The 20,548-nt window shown below is 36.3% G+C and overlaps 1 protein-coding gene across 3 annotated transcripts in view; it reads right to left on the bottom strand.

Annotated features, from left to right (window-relative positions):
• Positions 1-2,708: 2,708 nt before the first annotated feature.
• The window catches only part of N4BP2 (NEDD4 binding protein 2), a 69,792-nt gene continuing 51,952 nt past the window's right edge, over positions 2,709-20,548 (bottom strand). For all 3 annotated transcript variants that reach the window (XM_043973294.1, XM_043973296.1, XM_043973295.1), the window contains 6 exons: positions 19,942-20,060; positions 18,034-18,172; positions 16,033-16,221; positions 8,638-8,806; positions 4,586-4,709; positions 2,709-3,325 (listed from right to left, as the gene is read on the bottom strand). In XM_043973294.1, the coding sequence (XP_043829229.1) occupies positions 3,280-3,325; positions 4,586-4,709; positions 8,638-8,806; positions 16,033-16,221; positions 18,034-18,172; positions 19,942-20,060 (786 nt within the window). In that variant the 3' untranslated portion in view covers positions 2,709-3,279. The remainder of the gene's footprint in view (positions 3,326-4,585; positions 4,710-8,637; positions 8,807-16,032; positions 16,222-18,033; positions 18,173-19,941; positions 20,061-20,548) is intronic.

Below are 20,548 nucleotides of genomic sequence, written 5' to 3'. Positions count from 1 at the left end.
TCAATTACTCATCAATAGCAGGCTCATTACTCCACACAGAATCCAAAGTTCATGTTTAGAAGAATAAAAACACAACTTGGCATACAAAATGAAGGCATAATAAAAAAGCTTCAAGATACTGATGTAACTCTAGTTTTGTTCTTCATTAATTCTGTGTTAATACTCTGTGAACCTGAATGACATTTAAAGGATATATAAGCACCATTAACATAGACTATGTAGACTCTTATTAGATCTTTTAATGACACTTTATACCATACAAACATTTAGGTCTATTTTTTCACCATGTAAATAAAGATGAACAAAGATTAAGCCACTGTACAATAGTTATTAAATTTCACCCCCATCACAAAGCAAAATAGATGTGTTAATGCACAAGAACCATATCCAATGAAAAGCACATAGGAAAAAGCATACCATTTTTTGTGGTCACTTTCATAAATTTAGATCATGCAGAACATTGTCGGAGCAATTTCCTGAGTTTCAAAGGTTTCCAGTTTCCACCACCTCAAAAATTTGCTACCATTACTGTGGCAAGTAACCTTTGCCAACCATAGGAAAGACTTGAATGAATTCAAAAAGACGATCAGAAAGAAATCACAAGTTATGCCTTCAGAATGATTTATGACTCCTAGGATTCACTCACTTGCATAATCTATACAAACTCCATTTTAAAAAGAAATTATCATTCTATCAACCTGAGCAACGAACTTAACAGCAAGGGAAAGCTTTAAAAACAACCAATAAGTAGGCAAACATGCAATGGTGAAAAATTTTGATAAAACATGCTATCATTTCTCATTTGGAAGAATAAAAAGCAAAATACTCTAAAATATACTGTCAGTTCTTTCTATTTAAAAAAAAATCATTTCTATATTCTAGTTCTTGTTAAATATTGGTAAAGGTTACACTCAAGGTACATAATCAATGATGAAATCTCCTAACTGTAACCAAATACAAAATGGATTTTTAAAGACAATCAATGAACTGTGGCACAGATAAATCAACACATAAAACAGTAGATAATCCCCAAATTGATTCTCTTTGGCATGCACTTTATGACTCGGAGGGGAAAGTAATATTAAGTAATATTTTTTTCCTAATTATGTTTTGCCTTAGGGTTAATTTAGTTTGTTTCTTGAACACACATCAACTGTAAGAGAGGTTGTTCGGAACTGTGCTGGGGGGAATTGAGGAGGTGGGGAAAGTTTGGAATAAAAATATTTTTATAGATAAACCACCAATGATTAAAAAATTCCATGGTGCATTTTTAATAATCAAGGAGAAAAAACCCACCATCTTTACCAAAAATAAGGTATTAGATTCAAGCTACAACCCCAAGATATCAACAATTTCTTTTTTTACTTCAAGATATTACGTGGCCCTTAGATTATTTTGTCCACACCCCTACTCATGGTGAAGACATGATGGAATTCTAACTCAAGTGATCAACTAAGTTATTTGATCACTGGGACTCCTAAAATATAAAAATTGAGGAACTGAGTAGAAAGCTGCTTGGCTCCAGTACTCAGTTGGCTCTATTATTATGTCCCAATTAGAATTTTTAAGACACCTCTTACACTTTCTTATTAACAGACGTATTTTGTTGCTTTCGTTAACAATCACACTTTTGCAGTAATTGTGGAAAAGGCTAGGTTTTATTTTTACACGTACAGCTCTCTACATAGGACAAAGATCATAAGCTAAATTATCAATATCTCCTTAGACTTTAACAAATTATAAAACTGTTTAAAATGTAATCATGTGAAAAATACTTTAGTGGCAACTACTAAAAATGTTTCTGGTCCTGTACATAAACTCAGTTTTTTTTTTCCGAAAATACAACTTCACAAGCAAGATTTTCCTTTAAAAAGCATGCATTCATAGTTTATGTATTTTTTTTTCTTAAAAAAATACTTCAAGATGCTCCTGGGATCTGTTTTTATTAAAATGTATCTTCTTTTTGCAGACATAGCTATAAATCTTGGGAATTTCTTACAGTAAAGTAGTACCTGAAAGGTGATTCCTGAATTGCTGATCTCATATTTCAAGCTAAAAAATTAGTTTGCTAAATAAATGTGGAAAATATCTTCTACCTTTGAGTCAAATTCTCTTTCCCCCCAAAATATAAACATTTATTCTATTTTTTTAAAAAACAAACCTATTTATTATGCTACAATAATTTTTTTAAAAAGACATTACAATGGGGGGGGGTTAATCCCATAAGGAAAATTACATTTAAATTTTCTCAGCTCAAAATTTTAAAGCAGCATAATGGAAAATAATTAAACAAAAGTATGTATGTACAACTAGTTCACTGAGTGGAACAAATCTGGAATTTTCCTTTGAGAAAATATTGAAGATTATGTTTAATATGGTTAAAAATTTAGCTTTAAGGTTTTCTTTTAAATCATTTAGAGTTAAGAATGTTTTCTAAATTTATGCTGGACAACAGAATTTCAACCTACTATATTAGACATTATCCATATCAAACATAAATGAAGATACTTAATACTATATTTAAGGGGTCAGTTTTCGTTAAGCAACAAAAAATATCTCCCAATAATATGGTCTATCTGTTCTTCAAACACTCCTGCCTTATCATGCAGGAGAGCATGAGTAAGACTGATGGGAGGGGTAGAACTGAAACATAACCTCTAAGCTACCTACCTTCCTATCTACCCACCCACCCACCCTCTTTTCACACATGGCACACACAGGAAAAAGTCGAGAGAGGTGCCACAAGTCAGGGAAAAAAAAAATCCCAGTAGTCCCTTTTATACCTGTGGGCATATGGCAGGACACAAAAACAACAACAAATAAGACGATAAGACATGTCAAATTCAAATATGTTTGCCGTCATTTTTCATTTTTTTTTTTAAACAAGATTTTGATGGGCAGGAACTATACCTTTTAGACTACCTGGAAGTCTATAAAGTATTGTTTTAATGTTAAAATAGCAATACAAAGGTGTTTTTTTTTTTCCTCTATCTGAAAGTAGAGTTGAGGGGGGCATCAAACTTTTAAATGGTAATCAATAATAACTTTCTTTAAAATTCTTTAATCAATAAAGGATGCTGTATTTTCTCATCTTTGATAGGCAACATATTTGGCATTAGAATTAGTAAAAAAAGATTCTTTCAAGTTCTGAAAAACATCACAAATTATTTCGTTGTAAAAGTGGAAAGTACTCCCAAGGAAATATTTGTATAACAGTAAAGTTAATTTCAATTGCTGCAAAGGTTTCAGTATAAGTTTTAACAACAAAAAATCAGCTGTTCACTTCAGTATAACTTTCAAGCACCCTGGTTTAATTTCAGAGAACCTGTAAAACAAGAAAGAACAGATTCAAAATACAGCTTTACAATAAACTTAAAAATATATTCTTATCAACTTCATCTCAAAGCACCTCTACTCAACATATTAAGAGTATGACCATGATGATACAGTGGAAAGAATCTCAAACAAGGCGTCAAGAAATTCTGGGTCTACTCCATGCTCCATTATAAACTCACTGGATATTTTCCTCACATGAAGAATTAAATGACCTTTAAGGTAGTACCTTTCAAATCCTCAAGTTCTGTCATTCTAAGAGCACTAATTCTGACTGTTTGCTATCACTCCCTCTAGTTTAATGTCAAATTAAATATAATTCAGAAACGGAAGTAGCACCTGTACTGCATAACTGCTAATTAAATCCTATTTTCTCAATTACCAGGCCTAAGTTATACTTCTAAATTCAGGAAGGAAGAAACAGACACCTCCTTTCTTATGGATAAAATCCATGATATCTGTATTTAGACTGCAAATAAAGAGGTAAATCAGTCCTCAAAAGGAGTTACTAATGAAAGGTCAATGCCAGCAGGAAGACAAAGGTAATAAAGTTCTCAGATTCTGCTGAACTTGAACTTTGTTCAACAGAAAAGTAAACAGTAACAGTCAGTAAAAGAGATTCTGAATTAATGATAACAGGTATTGGCTGGAAGACTCCTTTTCCATACTGAACTCTGAAATATTACTTTTCACCCTTAGAATGAATGTTTCTATATTCTTTAGTACAAATATGGCATTTTTATTACAAAGAAGTAACCATGACAATTATACCCCACTGATGAATGTGCTGACTCATCTGCAAATTTCTCTTCAAATAGATATTTTCATCTTTTTCACCATTTCAGTCACCAAATAATATGTGACCTTCAAAATACAAGAAAAGCAAACAGCAAGTCTATATTGTGATGTGTAATCTTAATTTTTCATTTTAGAAAACATTTCTCTAGTAAAAATCTTTCTCTAATAATGTGAACTTTCAAAAGATCACAACCTATCTGATTAGTATGAGGAACAATAGATGTGTTCTTTTAAAAATTCTTACTATGGCTAGAAATGGAATTGCAATGAAATAGGAAAAAATATAAACTCCTATCCTTATTCATATGCATGATTTGTGGCATGAAATACTGCACACTAAGATTAGTATAGTTCATTTCAATTTACTGTTGCAAGAACCTGTTCTGAACAAACATCAGTGCTTACCTGTTTGTATATTCAAGTTTCATTATCTGTAACAGAAATCTAAGCTCACCTGAAGTTGTGGCTTGTGAGGTATTTAATGACTGCTGGTTTGATTCTAGCAACTCCTCCCTGACTATGGTTTCCTCTTCCCGTAATCACAGAGAGATATGGTTTACCACCATTCTGCTTATATTCTGTTAGAAAAGGAATTACAACCGTTAAAATTCACTCTTACATGAGAGGTCTTGATCTATAATAGATTCACACTTATAGAACTAAAAATTGTTTCCACGATGACTGAGACAAAACCCCCCAAATGCATTAAAAACGTGTGTTTTATGCAAATTCCAGGTATAGTGAATCTTCACAGGGACTCAAGGAATAAAGCACTGAAGAATGAAGAAGCAATTCCATCTCTCCTTGAACCCTCACATCACCCTTTGCTCTGAGGCAGAAGAGCATCACTTACTTATTCCCAGTAGTGATACTGTCAACACCTGTTTGAAATCCCAAAAAGGGTCACAAATTTTGGACACAACTGAAATGACTCAAAAAAACAAAAGAAACACAGGGACTGAGACAGGAGATTGAATCTGATTAAGAGTAGCATTCAAAGGGATCCCTAAAACAGACCTGTACCTTTGATTCTACCAGGAGCCAAACATACCTTTTCAAGGATTCTTGATATTAAACCACTAAGAGGTCATATGACTTGCTGAAAGAAAGGCAGTATGTGTCAGATGCAAGACCTGAATCCAAGTCTTTCTAGCTTCAAGACCAGCTCTTTATCCAATGAATCATGTTTAATAGAATAATAATAACTAACATTTATAAAGCACTATATGCCAAGGCACACAGGCACACGTCTTATAATTATTCTCTCATTTGTTCCTCACAATAACCCTGAAGGGGATGGGGGTGGGAGGCAAGTGCTATTATTACTTTAAACATGAGGAAACTGAGGCAAACAAACGTTAAAAGACTTGCCCAAGGTCACACAGCCAATAAGTGACTGAGGCTGGATTTGAACTGAGTTCTTCCTGACTCCAGGCCTAGCACTATATCCATGGCACCACCTACCTCATCTTGGGGTTCTCTATACTAATGAAATCAATTCCAATCCCTATCCCTATCTCTTTATTTACTAGAAATATAACCAAACTGTCTTCCTCTGCCGCTCACATAAACACTGCGACAATTAGGACAGGACTAAATGACCCCATCCTCCAAGAACCCAGACTACTCTGGGTATTTGGTGATTTGTCATATTCTCACTTGGTCTACTTTCACCTTCTGGTGAAACTAGTATTCCTTTTCCCCTCATTTTCAAGATTCGAGCCTATATTTCTAAGATTCAAGCAACTGTAAAACAACTGTAAATGTCTATAATCAAGGTGCTTGGGACAAAGAAACAGAAGTCAAACAGTTCCTGGCTTTAGGGAGCTTACGAGGTTGTCAGGGTGGATGGGTGAATGGATGGATGGATGGATGGATGGACTAATGTAAGTAACAAAATTACTAGCCTGAAAGGAGACAGTGGGGAGGAGAAGGAGAAAATGGATTGCAACAGGTTTCACATAGAAAGTCGAGCTTGAACTGACTGATTCTTAAAAGAAACTAAAGATTCTAAGAGGCAGAGGCTGGGGAAGACTGCATTTCAGGCATGGAGATGGAAATAAAATCACTGTTTGAGCCGGTTCCCCTAGATCATTACAGTCCTTAGCTGCACTAAGAGGCAAATATCGTATGTGAATTTTTCAAGTTGTGAATTTCACATTTTCCAGTTCAACCCACTCACAATTTTCTCATTTGGCTAAGGAATCAGTAGTGGAAATGAGCCATGTACATTCATACCGGGAGAGATAGGGAGACCCAGTCTTAAAAAAACACAACTGTTATAACAGGATCTTAGAGCTAGAATCAGATGGGATTTTGTTGTTCTAAGGATGAGAAAATAAAAGCCCTGAGGTTTAATTTGCTTAAGATCAGACCAGCAGTGAGGGCGAGTCTGAATTTAACCCAGGTCTTCTAATTCAAAATCTAGGACTCTTTTCAATGCCTTTTCAATACTTAAAAACCAAATCAAAAAACCCAGTACCAATCAACAAAACACATGGTTGGCCTTGCATAGCCTCTCTGTCTCATTTTCCCTTCCCCAATGTATTCTCCCCAGAGCTCCAAGGAGCTGCCAGAGTGATTTTCCAAAAGCATAAATCTGGCCATGTCCCTCTTCTATTTAATAAACTCCTTGGGTAAGTATTTATCTTCCTTGGGCCTCATTTTCCTCATTTATAAAACGAGCAGGTTGAACTAGACGAACTGAGGTCTATTCCAGCTCTAAATACAATTCTATAATCCATGGCATACTTTTCTAAATGCTTATAAACTACTTCCCTAATAATATTATAGAATTTAGCCAAAAATCAAAGTCCATTTCACTGTTTTATAATCTGCAGGCTTTACTCCACTTGTTTAAAAAAATGGGGGACAATTCTATGACTTTTCACATCATTCATGATCTTTCTTTAAAAAAAAAAACACCTTTCATATCTTGTTTTCTGTATCACAATTTCTCCTAGTATTCCTTCTGCCCCCTCTCAGAAATCCATCACATGGGAAGAAATTATATCATATATATATATATATTTGGGGGGGGGGGTGAGGCAGTTGGGGTTAACTGACTTGCCCAGGGTCACACAGCTAGTAAGTGTTAAGTGTCTGATGCCGCATTTAAACTCAGATCCTCCTGACTCCAGGGCCAGTGCTCTATCCACTGCACCACCTAGCTGTCCCCCTAAATTATATTTATTTAAAGAAAAGTTAAAAGGGGGGGGGGAAGAGAAAGAGAGAGAGAAATCAACAAACCCAAAGTACACGCAAAAAGTCTGAAACTATATTCATTATTGTACACCCAAAGACCTCTCACCGCACAAGAGTGGGGGGGCAGTGTTTTCTCCTATCTCTTTATTCACGACATGCTAGAAAGTTCTAATACTGCCACATTCACAGAATTGTTTTGTTCTTTCCATTTAAATGACTGTAGCCATTGTTTCTATGGCTCAGTCTGAACATTAGGGCTTCTGACACACCTTTTATCCTCTTTTCTTTGTTTCCATTATCTACATCTTATTAATGAGTTCCCTGTGTATCTTATGGCAATTCCCTTTTTCTCCCTGACTAAAATGATTTCTGCTTACATCTTCGGAATTTCATACTGAAGAGATCTTTGGACTGACTAACTCTATGCAAGCAATTTAAGTCATGGATTCCAGTCAGCCTTTTTTCTTAATACTGTTGTCTCCCCCATTCCCTATCGTGAATTTTAATGATCATGAATTGACTTTTGATTCTGTCCTGATTACAGTTTTGTGCCTTCAAACATATTTATCAAAATCACTGATTAATAGGGGGCGGCTAGGTGGCGCAGTGGATAAAGCACCGGCCCTAGATTCAGGAGTTCCTGAGTTCAAATCCGGCCTCAGACACTTGACACTTACTAGCTGTGTGACCTTGGGCAAGTCACTTAACCCCCACTGCCCTGCAAAAAAAAAAAAAAAATCACTGATTAAAACACTAAATGATTAAAACAAAAAAGATGCCTGTGGCACTCATTTAGTGCTCTCCTACCAGAATTTTTACAAGCCATTGTTCAAAATTCCTTTGACCAAACTATACCACTAGTAGGGCTAGCCTCCAAAATAAATTTAAAAAAAGAGGAAAAGGATCCATATATATACAAATATGTTTGTAAGCAGTTCTTTTCATGAGTCAAAAATTAGAAACCAAAGGGGAACTAGGATCTTCCTATTGGGGAATGGCTAAACAAATTGTGGAAAGTAAATAGAATGGAATATTACTGGGCCACAGAAACAATAAAATGAACAATCTGAGAGGTAATTGGGAAGATCTCTATAAACTGATGCAAATGTAGAGCAATTTATTCAGATAACAACATCACAAAAAAATACTTTGAAAGACTTTAGAATGTTGATCAATGCAATTATAAACCAAAAGAGTAAATCCAATGATAAGTCTAAAACACTCACCTCCTGATAAAATGGTAATGAATTTAAAATGCAAAGAGATACATACATTGCTGAAAAGTGATTACTAAATATTTACCTTCAGTTTTTTGTTGCAATACAGTTATTAAATGATTTATGGCTTCATCTACATGGAGTCCATGGAGGTCCAAAACATTCTGTGGTAGTAGGGAAGCATTGACTTTCTCAAATATCTCCACAGCAGCAAGATGGTTGGCTTCTCTCATCTTCTCCTCGTGGAGACTACCCTTTAATTATAAATATATCACCAGTTGAGATGAATGACTTTTTTCTCCTTACAGAAAAAATTAACCAGATCCACAAGAAAAGGCTGCCCAACAAGAACAAGACAAATGAAGCTAAAATTTAAAATACTATGAGCCCCCCATATACAGATATGCTTTTTTTTAATTACTAAAAAACTTTAGCTTTAGTGAGCTAATAAAACTAATAAAACTCACTGAAACAACAACGTTTTTCCCCTGCTGTATGGTTGCTAAATTAACAATAACCAGAATGAGACCAACTAGATACAATCCAAACCCATACCTCTCTGCCTCCAAGAAGCAAAATACTTCTGACCTTAGAATTACAGACATTAGACTTTCCCTTTATAAAAGCATATCATAATCAGAAGTGATAATCAAAATGAATATGCAGGGGAAAAAATTTCTCAAAATAAATAAGGGGAATGCTTTTTTTAAGATTTAGAATTTCAATTTTTTTAAAGTATTTTTTCACATACATGTAAAGATAGTTTTCAACATTTGTTTTTATCAAATTTTGAGTTCCAAAGTCCACTGAGGACAGAGCCAAGATGGCAGAGGAAAGGCAGTGACTTCCCAGATCTCTCCCCCAAAACCCATCCAAATGATGCCACAAGACAATTTCAGGAGCAGCAGGACCCACAAAAGGACAGGGTGAGATCACTTTCCAACAAAAGATGGCTTAGAAGGTAGGTGGGAAAGATCTGTTGTGCTGGAGTGAGAGTGGAACACAGCCCCGTGGCAGTGCTACGCAGATCCAGCCCCAGGCAGGCTGCTCCAGAGGAGCCTCTTGGCTGAAGCTGCAGCTGCTTCTGGAACTCAGCCCATGGATGGTGAGGGGGTCGAGCAGTTGGCCAGGGGGAGAATACAGGGGTCTCTACTGGCGCTAAGGCAGGACTCTGTTGTTCGGCCCAAGCTAGGATCCAGGAAGCAGTCCTGAGTGGCAGCCCAAATGGAGAGGGGGCTCAGGCATGCTAGAACTTACAGACATAATGGAACAGGATTCTCTTCCAGGTTAGAGGGCAAGCAGGCCTGTGGTTACTTGCAGACCAGAGAACAGGCCAGGGGAGTGGTGAATGTGCATCTCCTTAAATCATAGCCCCTGAAGTTTGAGACAGTGCACCCTGGAACCAGTGCCCCACTTTAAGAAGGACTTAAAAGTCAAGAAACAGGCTGGCAAAATGAGAAGACAGAAAAAGATGCGGACCCTAGAAAGTTTCTTTGGTGACAAGGAAGATAAAAATACACTCTCAGAAGAATATAACAAATTCAAAATTCCTACATCTAAAGCTTCCAAGAAAAATATATAAATTGGTCTCAGATCACAGAAGTGCTCAAAAAGGACTTTGAAGATAAGGTAAGAGAGGTAGAGGAAAAAATGGAAAGAGAAATGAGAGTGATGCAGGAAGTCATGAAAAAAAGTCAATAGCTTGAAAAGCCAAATGGAAAAGGAGATACAAAAGCTCTTTGAAGAAAATAATTGCTTAAAAATTAGGATTGATCAAATGGAAGCTAATGACTTTATGAGAAAACACAATAAAGCAAAACTAAAAGAATGAAAAAATAGAGGGCAATGTGAAATATCACCTTGGAAAAACAGCAGACCTGGAAAATAGATCCAGGAGAGATAATTTGAAAATTACTGGACTGCCTTAAAGCCATGATCAAAAAAAGAGCTTAAGTACAATAGAAATTGAAAGAATCTACCAATCACTTCCTGGAAGAGATCCCAAAATGAAAACCTCCAGGAATATTATAGCCAAATTCCAGAACTCCTAGATCAAGGAAAAAATACCGCAAGCAGACAGAAAGAAACAATTCAAGTATGGTGGAGCCACAGTCAGGATAACACAAGATCTAGCAGCTTCTATATTAAAGGATTGGATTCCACAAGGCAAAGGAACTGGGATTACAACCAAGAATCACCTACCCAGCAAACCTGATTATAATCTTTCAGGGGGAAAAATGGGAATTCAATGAAAGAGAGGACTTTCAGGCACTTGTGATGAAAAGACCCAAGCTAAATAGAAAATCTGACTTTTAAAAACAAGACCCTAGAGAAAAAAAGGTAAACAGGGAAAAGAAAGCATAAGGGATATTAAATGGTTAAACTGTTTACATTCCTATATGAGAAGATGATACTTGTAATTCATAAGAACTTTTTCATTATTAGGGCAGCTGAATATAGTAGTCAGAGAACATAGGTTGAGCATGAAGGGATGATTTTTTTTTTTTAATTAAATTAAGGGGTGAGAGGAATGCACTGGGAAAAAGGGAAAAGGAGAGGTGGAATGGGGTAAAGTATCTCACATAAAAGAAGCAAGAAAAAGCTTATGGAATGGAGGGGAAAATGGGAGAGGTACAAGGGAGTGAGTGAGCCTTACTCTCATCAGAATTGGCTCAAAGAGAGAACATCATACACACTCAATCGGGTAATCTATTTTACTCTGCAGGAAAGTAGGAGGGGAAGGGGTTAAAAGGGGAGGTTTGAAAAAAAGGAGGGCAAATTGGGGGAGGGGCAATCAGAAGCAAAACACCAAAAGTGTTTTGGTGGAATAGGGTGGAATAGGAAAAGGAGGAATACAGTGAAAGAAGATAGAAAATAGAGTAAATATCATGGGGAAGGAATAGGATGGAGGGAAATACAGCAATAGTAACTGTGAAAAACATTTGAAGCAGAGGCAAGAGCAATGTGAGATGATGTGGAGGGTGATGATGAGAATGGTATTGGTGACTGATAATGATGATGAAGAAATGTATGGTGCTTACTTCGTTTGCTGGGCCATTGTGAAGAAAGTTCTTTGCCAGGTATAAGGTACTATAGCAATGTTATCTATTATTGTTGCAATAATCAACATCATGGGTTTATTGTAAGGAAATCTCTCTTTAAAGTACTATACAAATGCAGTTTACTAAAAAAAAAAAAAATGATGAGCAGGATGCTATCAGAAAAACCTGGAAAGATTTACATGAGCTGATGCAAAGTGAAATGTACTGTATACAAAATAACAGCAATATTGTAAGATGATCTGCTATGAATGACTTAGTTCTTTTCAGCAGTACAATGATCCAAGACAACTCTGAAGGACTTATGAAAAATGCAATTCATCTACAGAGAAAGAACTAATGGTATCTGAATACAGATTGAAGAATAATTTTTTTTATTCCTTTTCCTAAAGCTTATTTTTCTGTTTTCTTTTACAACCTGAGTAATGTGGAAATGTTTAGCGTGACTACACATGTATAACTTATATTTAATTGCTTGAGTTCTAAAGGATGGATGGAGAGGGAGGAAAAGAATTTGGAGCACAAAGTTTTAAAAATCAATGTTAAAATTTGTATTTACACGTAATTTGGGAAAAATACAATTCGAAATAAATAAATAAGTTTTTTTGAGTTCCAAATTTTTCTTCCTCCTTTCCCTCCCCCACCCCGCCCAAATTGGCAAGTTATATATATTGGTTATATATGTACAATCCCATTAAACATATTTCCACATTGGTCATCTTGTCAAAGAAGACTCAGAACAAAAAGGGAAAATCTCAGGAAAAAAAAAATAGAAGTAGCATGGTTCAATCTGCATTCAGATTCCACAGTTCTGTTTTCTGGATGTGGAGAGCATTTTCCATCATGAGTTCTTTGGAATTGTCTTAGATCACTGTATTGCTGAGGAGAGCTAAATGTATCACAGCTAATCATCACACAATGTTGCAGTTACTGTTTACAATGCTCTCCTGGTTCTGCTCACTTTACTCAGCATCAGTCCATTTAAGTCTTTCCAGGTTTTTCTGAAATCTGCCTGCTCATCATTTCTTACAGCATAATAGTATCCCATTATATTCATATACCACAACTTCTTCAGCCAACCCCCAGTTCACAGGCATCCCCTCGATTTCCAGTTCTTTGCCACCACAAATAGAGCGTCTAGAAGTATTTTTATACATGTGGGTCCTTTTCCCTTATTTATGATCTCTTTGGGATTCAGACCTAGTAGTGGTAGAGTCAAAGGTTTTATGCACAGCCCCAGAGCCCTTTGGGCATAGTTCCAAATTGCTCTCCAGAATAATTGGATCAGTTCACAACTCTACCAACAATGCATTAATGTTCCAATTTTACAGAATGCTTTTTAAAGAAGATGCTAGTGTTCATGGATTGAATTAGTAGTATCTGCCTCAATTTTAGCATTTAATATTCCCTGATGTTGAACAGGAGAACAAAAAGTATTTAGGGAATTTTGACAAAAACTTATGAAAACTAGAAAGCAGTTTTCTAAAAATTAAATTTAGAACACCTTACCCAATATACCACAACATACCACAATTAGCTCAAAATTGATATGATTTTTACTATTCAGGTTACATATCAATTTTATAATTTTATAATCATTATAAAAAATAAAATAAAGCAACTTTCACAATTATGGTCAGGAAGAATATTCTTAACCTAAAAATGGTTAGAGGCAATCACCAAAGTAAAAAAGTCTTCCTAGTTCCAACCCCAGAAAGCTTTCTATGTACTATGTCATGCCTCTGATGGACTTGATAATGACAGATACACAAACATTATAAACATATAAACATTCCCTAATGTTTAAGAGTTCAAAGGATATGAATAAACAATAATCAAAAGAATCAAAACTATGTGAAAGACTGCTGCAAATCACAAATAAGAAAAATCTATTCAAAGCAATTCGGAGACTTTATACCCAACAACTCAGCAAAAAAGACGAAAGATGGGAATATACAATAGTGAAGGGCCTGAGGAAAGCTACCACACTAAAAAAGAGCTGGATTTAGGAGTCAGGAAGACTTGAATTCAATTCAAGCTTCAGACTCTATGTGACCCTTGGCAAGTCACATCCCTTTCAGGATTGTGAGGATCAAATGAGATCACTGTTAGGCACTTAGTATGCCTTGAAGCCCTATACAATGTCAGCCTTTACTATTAAATTGAACTTGTTGTCTCCCAACCCGAAATTTTTTTCCCAGAACTTCAGTCTAACTAAGTCACCCCATCATACACTTATTATTATTTTTTAATTGTTACTTTGTTTATTCTTTTTTTTTTTTTGGTGAGGCAATTGGGGCCAAGTGACCTGCCCAGGGTCACACAGCCAGCAAGTGCCAAGTGTCCGAGGTCGGACTCGAACTCAGGCACTCCTGAATCCAGGGCCGGCACTCTATCCACTGCGCCATCTAGCTGCCCCTCCCATCATACACTTATGAAAATGATTTTTTGGTAACAGGAAAGACTTTGTATTTATCCCTACTGAATTTCATATTAATAGATTCAGCCTACTGCTGAATTTTTAATCCTGACTGTCATTATTTCTTAGTTATCCCATCCCTGCAAATTTGATCAGCATACTATCTATCTCTTTATTAAGTTATTGATAAATGATTTTATCACTCAAGTCATTGATTAAAATGTTACATAAAATAGTTCAAGGTGAAACATAGGTTCCTGGGATACTCTACTAGAGACCTCATGTCACAGTGACACTGGACCATTAACTACTTTTTGAGTCTGGCCATCCAGGTCTAAATCCATACAACTGTATTATTATCTAATTCAAATCTCTGCATCTTCTCTACACTAGTCGCTAGAGAAATTTATCTAAAACAAAGGTAAACCATAGTCACACAATTCTCTCAAGTGCTAGTTCAGTAATCCTTGAAAAAAAAAGAAACAAACAAACAAACTTAGTCTGGTATGACATGTCCTTGACTAAGCCAAGCTGGTTCTTTCCTTTTCTAGATGAATCAGCAACCTTCTTTTTAATGATCCATTCTCAATGTTTCCAGAATTGAAAGCTTATGGGCATATCTAGAGTTTCCTCACTCTATTCTCTTCCCTTTTGTTAAAAAACTGGGACAATAAATACCCTTTTCCAATCTTGTAGGGCTGGTCCTGTTTTCCCTGGTATTTTTTAAAGTCTATGACAAAATGTTTCTTTCTCCATTGACTTTCAAAACACTTTCTACCATTGGGGGCAGCTAGATGGCACGGTGGTAAAGCACCAGCCCTGGATTCAGGAGTACCTGGGCTCAAATCTGGCTTCAGACACTTGACACTTAATGACCCTGGGCAAGTCACTTAACCCTCATTGCCCTGCAAAAAAAACAAAACAAAACAAAACAAAAAAAAAAACCACTTTCTACCGTACTTCCCTACTCTGGTTCCTGGATTTTCTCACTTTCCTAGTATATAATACTACCCCCATCATCTTTTAGCTATCCTGCTTCTTCTGAGTAATTAAGTATCCATCCAGAGCCATGATTTCATCCCATGAAGTCTCAGATATACCTCTTCCATCTCAGATTCTGTTTTGCCCACTTAAATCTCATTTTTATTTGCTTTAGGAAATACCTTCCCTAACAATCTAGAGAATATAGGATTTTTAGCCCCTACACCCTTTCTTCTCCAGAAGGGAGACCATCCTACATCTGGAACACAAATAACTGTCACTCAGACTAGGGAGAAATACCAAAATCTCACCCATCAACTCAAATCACTGAAAAATTTCTCTGAATCTCCATAATGGTTGGAATTTTGAGCTTTCTTAAAAACAAAAAGGTTTAAAAGTTTATTTTTTAAATTCATAATTTCATCTCTAAATAAGGTATCATCTCTACTTAACTTCCTTTTTCTTAGACTCAACAACTCTAGTTACACCCACATTCCCTTAAGGCTGGCACAATAAACCTCTCCAATTAGCCTCACCCAAAAATCTACTCTTATCAATTACCTGTTAATTGCTCCACTTACCTTTTCCTGCTTGCCTTGTCTTGTCAACTACCTTCCCATTATCATTCTACTTGTTCAGGTTCTACTCCCTTTTTATATTCTCCCCAATTGTCCTTGATTATGGCACTCTTTCAACCCAGAAGCAGAATTTGGACCAGTATCTGAGCCTGGCAATTGTTCACCTTCAAACTTTTCTCAATTTCTCCCAAATGTCTCTACCACAAATTAAAGCTCTGACCTACTAGTATGAACCTCTGCAAGTCACCTATACAATTTGCTTCTGCTCCATTTTTGGTTCAAGTCCTCTCTTTTCCTATCATCTTATCTCAAAGAAGCCAGACACAGAACTCTAACACTAACACTAATGAACAATTTTGCTTAAAGGATAGATATTTTAGAAAATGGTGACAGTAAAAAAATAAAAAACACCAAAAAAACCCCCTAATAATTGTCCATTTTACCTGCTGTGCATAAAATGTGGCAACATTTTTTTTCCCCATGCGATAAGCTTCTTTTGCCTTGCTATAGCATTCCAGTCTCTTTTGCTGGTGAAGGACAGCCTCTGCCCTATAGTCATCATACTTAGGGTACTCAAAATCCTGGAAAGATGGATCGCTTGGTATATCTTCCGTCTCTTTGGATTTCTTTGTCTGAAAAAAGTTAATCAGTAAGTCAACAAGGAAAATAGAAAACATAGTTTAACTCTACAGAGCTTCTAGTTAAATACTAAATGTATTTCTTGGCTCTTTTAATCTTCCTGTTCAGAAAACACTATATAACTTTTGAGTCAGATTGTCTCCAGTGTGTGAATATTATCTACAAAGTAAATTGGAAAATGAGGGTCACTAATATGCTTTTTTTTTTTTTTAGTGAGGCAATTGGGGTTAAGTGACTTGCCCGGGGTCACACAGCTAGTGTGTGTTAAGTGTCTGAGGCCAGATTTGAACTCAGGTACTCCTGACTCCAGGGCCGGTGCTCTATCCACTGCGCCACCTAGCTGCTCCACTAATATGCTTTTAGTCCCAGTTTTGGGAATGTATCTTATCACATTAAAGGGTACAAAGTTCTCCCCAAAAATGATCAGTTCTAAAGGCAAAATCCCTAATCATTATAATTATAAAGACAAGAAAATAGCTTTTAGAAAGATTAAAAAAAAAAGATTGGAACCATTGGTAAAAAGCAAACCTGCATCTATGCCAAAATATTTATTGTAGCACTTTCAGTGATCAGCAAGGAACTGGAATCAAAGTAGATGCAAATTGATATGGAAATGCCTAAACAAACTGTGGCACATGAATGTAAAAGAATATTACTGGAAACTATAAAAAAAGACAAATATCAATAATCAGAAGCATGGGAAAACTTATATGAATTAATGCAAAATAAGGTAAACAAAACAAAAAATGACTACAACAATGTAAACAGAAAGAAGCACCACAAAACACCAAAAGTGTATGTTGCAAAATTACAAAGAACAAGCATGGCCTCAAAGAAGAGACACTTTACCTCACTCAATTGCAGAGGTAGGAAAAGTTCATGGGGGATGAAACATTGTGTGTATTCTCAGATTTTTTCCCGTATTGATTTGATTTTATTGATTTCTTCTAAAAAATATGATTTGTTATATGGAATGGCTCTTGGGGAACAAAGGGGGGGTGCAGTTTAGGAAATATAAAAACAAATATAGTAATAGAAATTTTTTTAAATGATGGGGCAGCTAGGTGGCGTAATGGATAGAGCACCGGCCCTAGAGTCAGGAGTACCTGAGTTCAAATCTGGCCTCAGACACTTAACACACACTAGCTGTGTGACCCTGGGCAAGTCACTTAACCCCAATTGCCTCAGTTAAAAAAAAAAAAATGATACGTGGCCATGGTAACTCTCAACTCTCAAACTGGATGTCCTGGATGTCCTTTTGTTTTTCCTGAAGTTTCTTATAAAGTTTTTTGCACAATGTGGTATTATTGATGGATCGGTAATTCTGCTGTTCAATTATGCTGACTTCCTGCATAACTCGTAGACATTTGCCAAACACAACATGCCAAATGGAACACTTTGTATTGGTCACCCCACCCCGTGCCTGAAGTGCAACTCCACCATTTCCACTTGTCAATTATTAAGACAAAACTCAAATTCACTTTAATTTAAAAGGGAATCATAAAATCATTAATCATTTTGCCTTCTCTGCCTTCTTATAATTTATTCTTCTGAGCATAAAGATCTCTAACTTCTATAAATCTGTATGTTTGTATCTGTGTTCAAAAAGTGTTCCCCCCACCCCATGAAAATTTACCTTTGAAAAATTCACACTGAAATCAGGCCAGACAAGGGACATGGCACTGGTTTAAGTTCTGATCTGCATGTGTGCAGGAGTCCCCACAAATGACATCACAGATTCACTACCGAAGGAAAGAAGGAATCTGATAATTCTGACATCATCTCCAAGGCAGACAGTACTATACCTTCTTCTCTTTAGACTTCTGCATATTATAAGAAGAGGCAGGTTCATTTTGATGACTATATTCTTGGGCTACGACAGTTTTTACAGGATCTGCTTCAAGGACACAATTCAGAAACTGCACTGTCTGTTCTAAACAGTAGCTGTGGAGTTAAAATATAAATACTGTCAAGAGATGGAAGATACCACTTAAAATAAGCATTAGAATAAATTATGTTTCTGCAAAACACAATTAGCAGAACCAGAACAGCACAAACCCATGTATATAAACAAACACAAAGGTAAAAAAGCTTGAGAAGGTGACACAAAGCAATCCTATCTTTTGTTTCTTTTTCTATTCTTTGTTAAAAATATCCCTCTGAGCTAACCACCCCAACACATTTGGGCAATGGCAGTTTGGTTGTAGAGGTTGTTGTTGTTCTTTGTCCTTCATTCTTTTTTTTTTTTTTTTTTTTGCGGGGCAATGGGGGTTAAGTGACTTGCCCAGGGTCACACAGCTAGTAAGTGTCAAGTGTCTGAGGCCAGATTTGAACTCAGGTACTCCTGAATCCAAGGCCGGTGCTCTATCCACTGCGCCACCTAGCCGCCCCGTGTCCTTCATTCTTGAAAAGGACCATGCCATCAAGTTGATGTCATGACTTGCACTGAATTGGATTTAACTGAGGAAGGGCTGTGCAAGGTCACCAACCTCATTCTCTCCTCCAGAGCCATCTCAGTCCTGTAGCAAGATATACATCAGGATGATTGGAAATGTGCCTGGATATTTTAAGGTAATCGGGGTCAAGTGACTTGCCCAAGGTCACACAGCTGGTAGGTATCTGAGGTGAGATTTGAACTCAGGTCTTCTTGACTTGAGAACCACTGCACCACCTCTAGCTGTCTCTGGTTGTAAGGGTAACCCTATGGAAGGCTATTTTGATAATACTGTAGCTAGAGTCCCTCCACTGTGTGCTTCCCCTAAAGAATCAGCCAATAGACACAACTCTTTAGCAAAGGTTTGTACTCAAATGGCATTGCAAGAATAGTTGTTAGAAAATATGGGCTGTATTCTCCCAGGTGGGGATAGATACAAACTTAAATGACAACGGTACTGAAGCACATATGTAGGGAATACATGTGGCCATGGCAACTCTCTAGATAAAGTTTGTTGCAGGCTGTGGTGTTGGTGATGAATGAGTAGTAGTTCTGTTGCTCGACTAAGCTGATGTCTTGCATCTCTGGTAGATGCTTGCCAAATACAACATGCCAAGTGCAACATTTTGCATTGGTCATCACCCATGCCTAAAGTACACTCCTCAATTTCCACTTGTCCAAATTCTTCTCTCCCTTCTTGGCTCTACTAGGTGCTACCTTTCTCTGAAAAGTGTTTCCTGCTCACCCAGCTGAAAGCATTCTCTCTTTTCTCAAATTTTCCTGGAGCACTTTGTAATCATACACTATACTATACTTATTTCCCCCAAACCAGGACACAAGCAGAGACCATATCATGAAATATTTGTATGTCTGACACCTAGGAGTAACCTGAACATAATGGATATTTAACACAATTGCTGAACTGAATTTATTGGTAAAAATAATCAAACACTGAGTACAGAGGTAACCTTTAACAAGTTGAAATCAATTTTTAAAAACAATGTTGTGACCAAATCAATGGTTACTCCTTGGGTTACTATATGCCTGGTTTTTTTATTAACGTACCAGATAATCTAAACCCACCTATTTTTTCCAAATATAAATTAAAGCTATATAGAATTTCTTCAACAGTAAGAACTGGCTATACTATCCACTACACTAAAATGTGTTTAAAGTTCCATTTTAATTTTGAGATTATATTAAAAGACAAACATCTTAAAGCATATGTCTTTTACAAATGGTCACATCAAGTGTTGTAGGAAATTATTTTAGCTCTCACTTGTTGTCTTTGAAAATATCCATCAGAAAGTTTTGGTTAATAGTTGGGAACATCTTCAAGAGTTGCTTCTCCTTTAGTTTTGCAGCACAATTTTTTTCAAATACAAGTGGTACCTGTTTCTAAACCAAAAACACAAAATTAGCCATACTGAAAATTGCACTATCTAAAAGCACAACTATTTTGAAGCAGGTTTGTTATACAGTAATAGGATTTTTTGCTGATGATTAAAGACTATAATTACAAATATGCAAATGTAATTATTCTTATACAATCTCTATCACTTCTCCTAAATGAGTGGAATATACAAATAAGCAGCTTCAGGTTTAATAACCATGTATGGGACTCCCCCCCACATTTACTTAGTGTCCAGACCTCTGATACTAACACTGTAGGGAATTCCTCCCATCTTTACTTTTAGATATTATATTTTATAGCTATTGTTACAAAACTACATGTTATTTCTAAAGCAATAGGATGAAAATCCTATTCAATCCTACTTCAACAAGGGATAACTATTATTAGACAGAAATCACATGTGGACCATTGGCTTGAAGGTAGAAGGGACTTCTAGGACCTTAAGGAGGCCATTCAGGCTCCCTCATCTTAC

This window comes from Dromiciops gliroides, chromosome 6, assembly GCF_019393635.1.
Source record: "Dromiciops gliroides isolate mDroGli1 chromosome 6, mDroGli1.pri, whole genome shotgun sequence".
NCBI lineage: Eukaryota > Metazoa > Chordata > Mammalia > Microbiotheria > Microbiotheriidae > Dromiciops > Dromiciops gliroides.
This window is presented reverse-complemented; position numbering and strand designations above follow the sequence as displayed.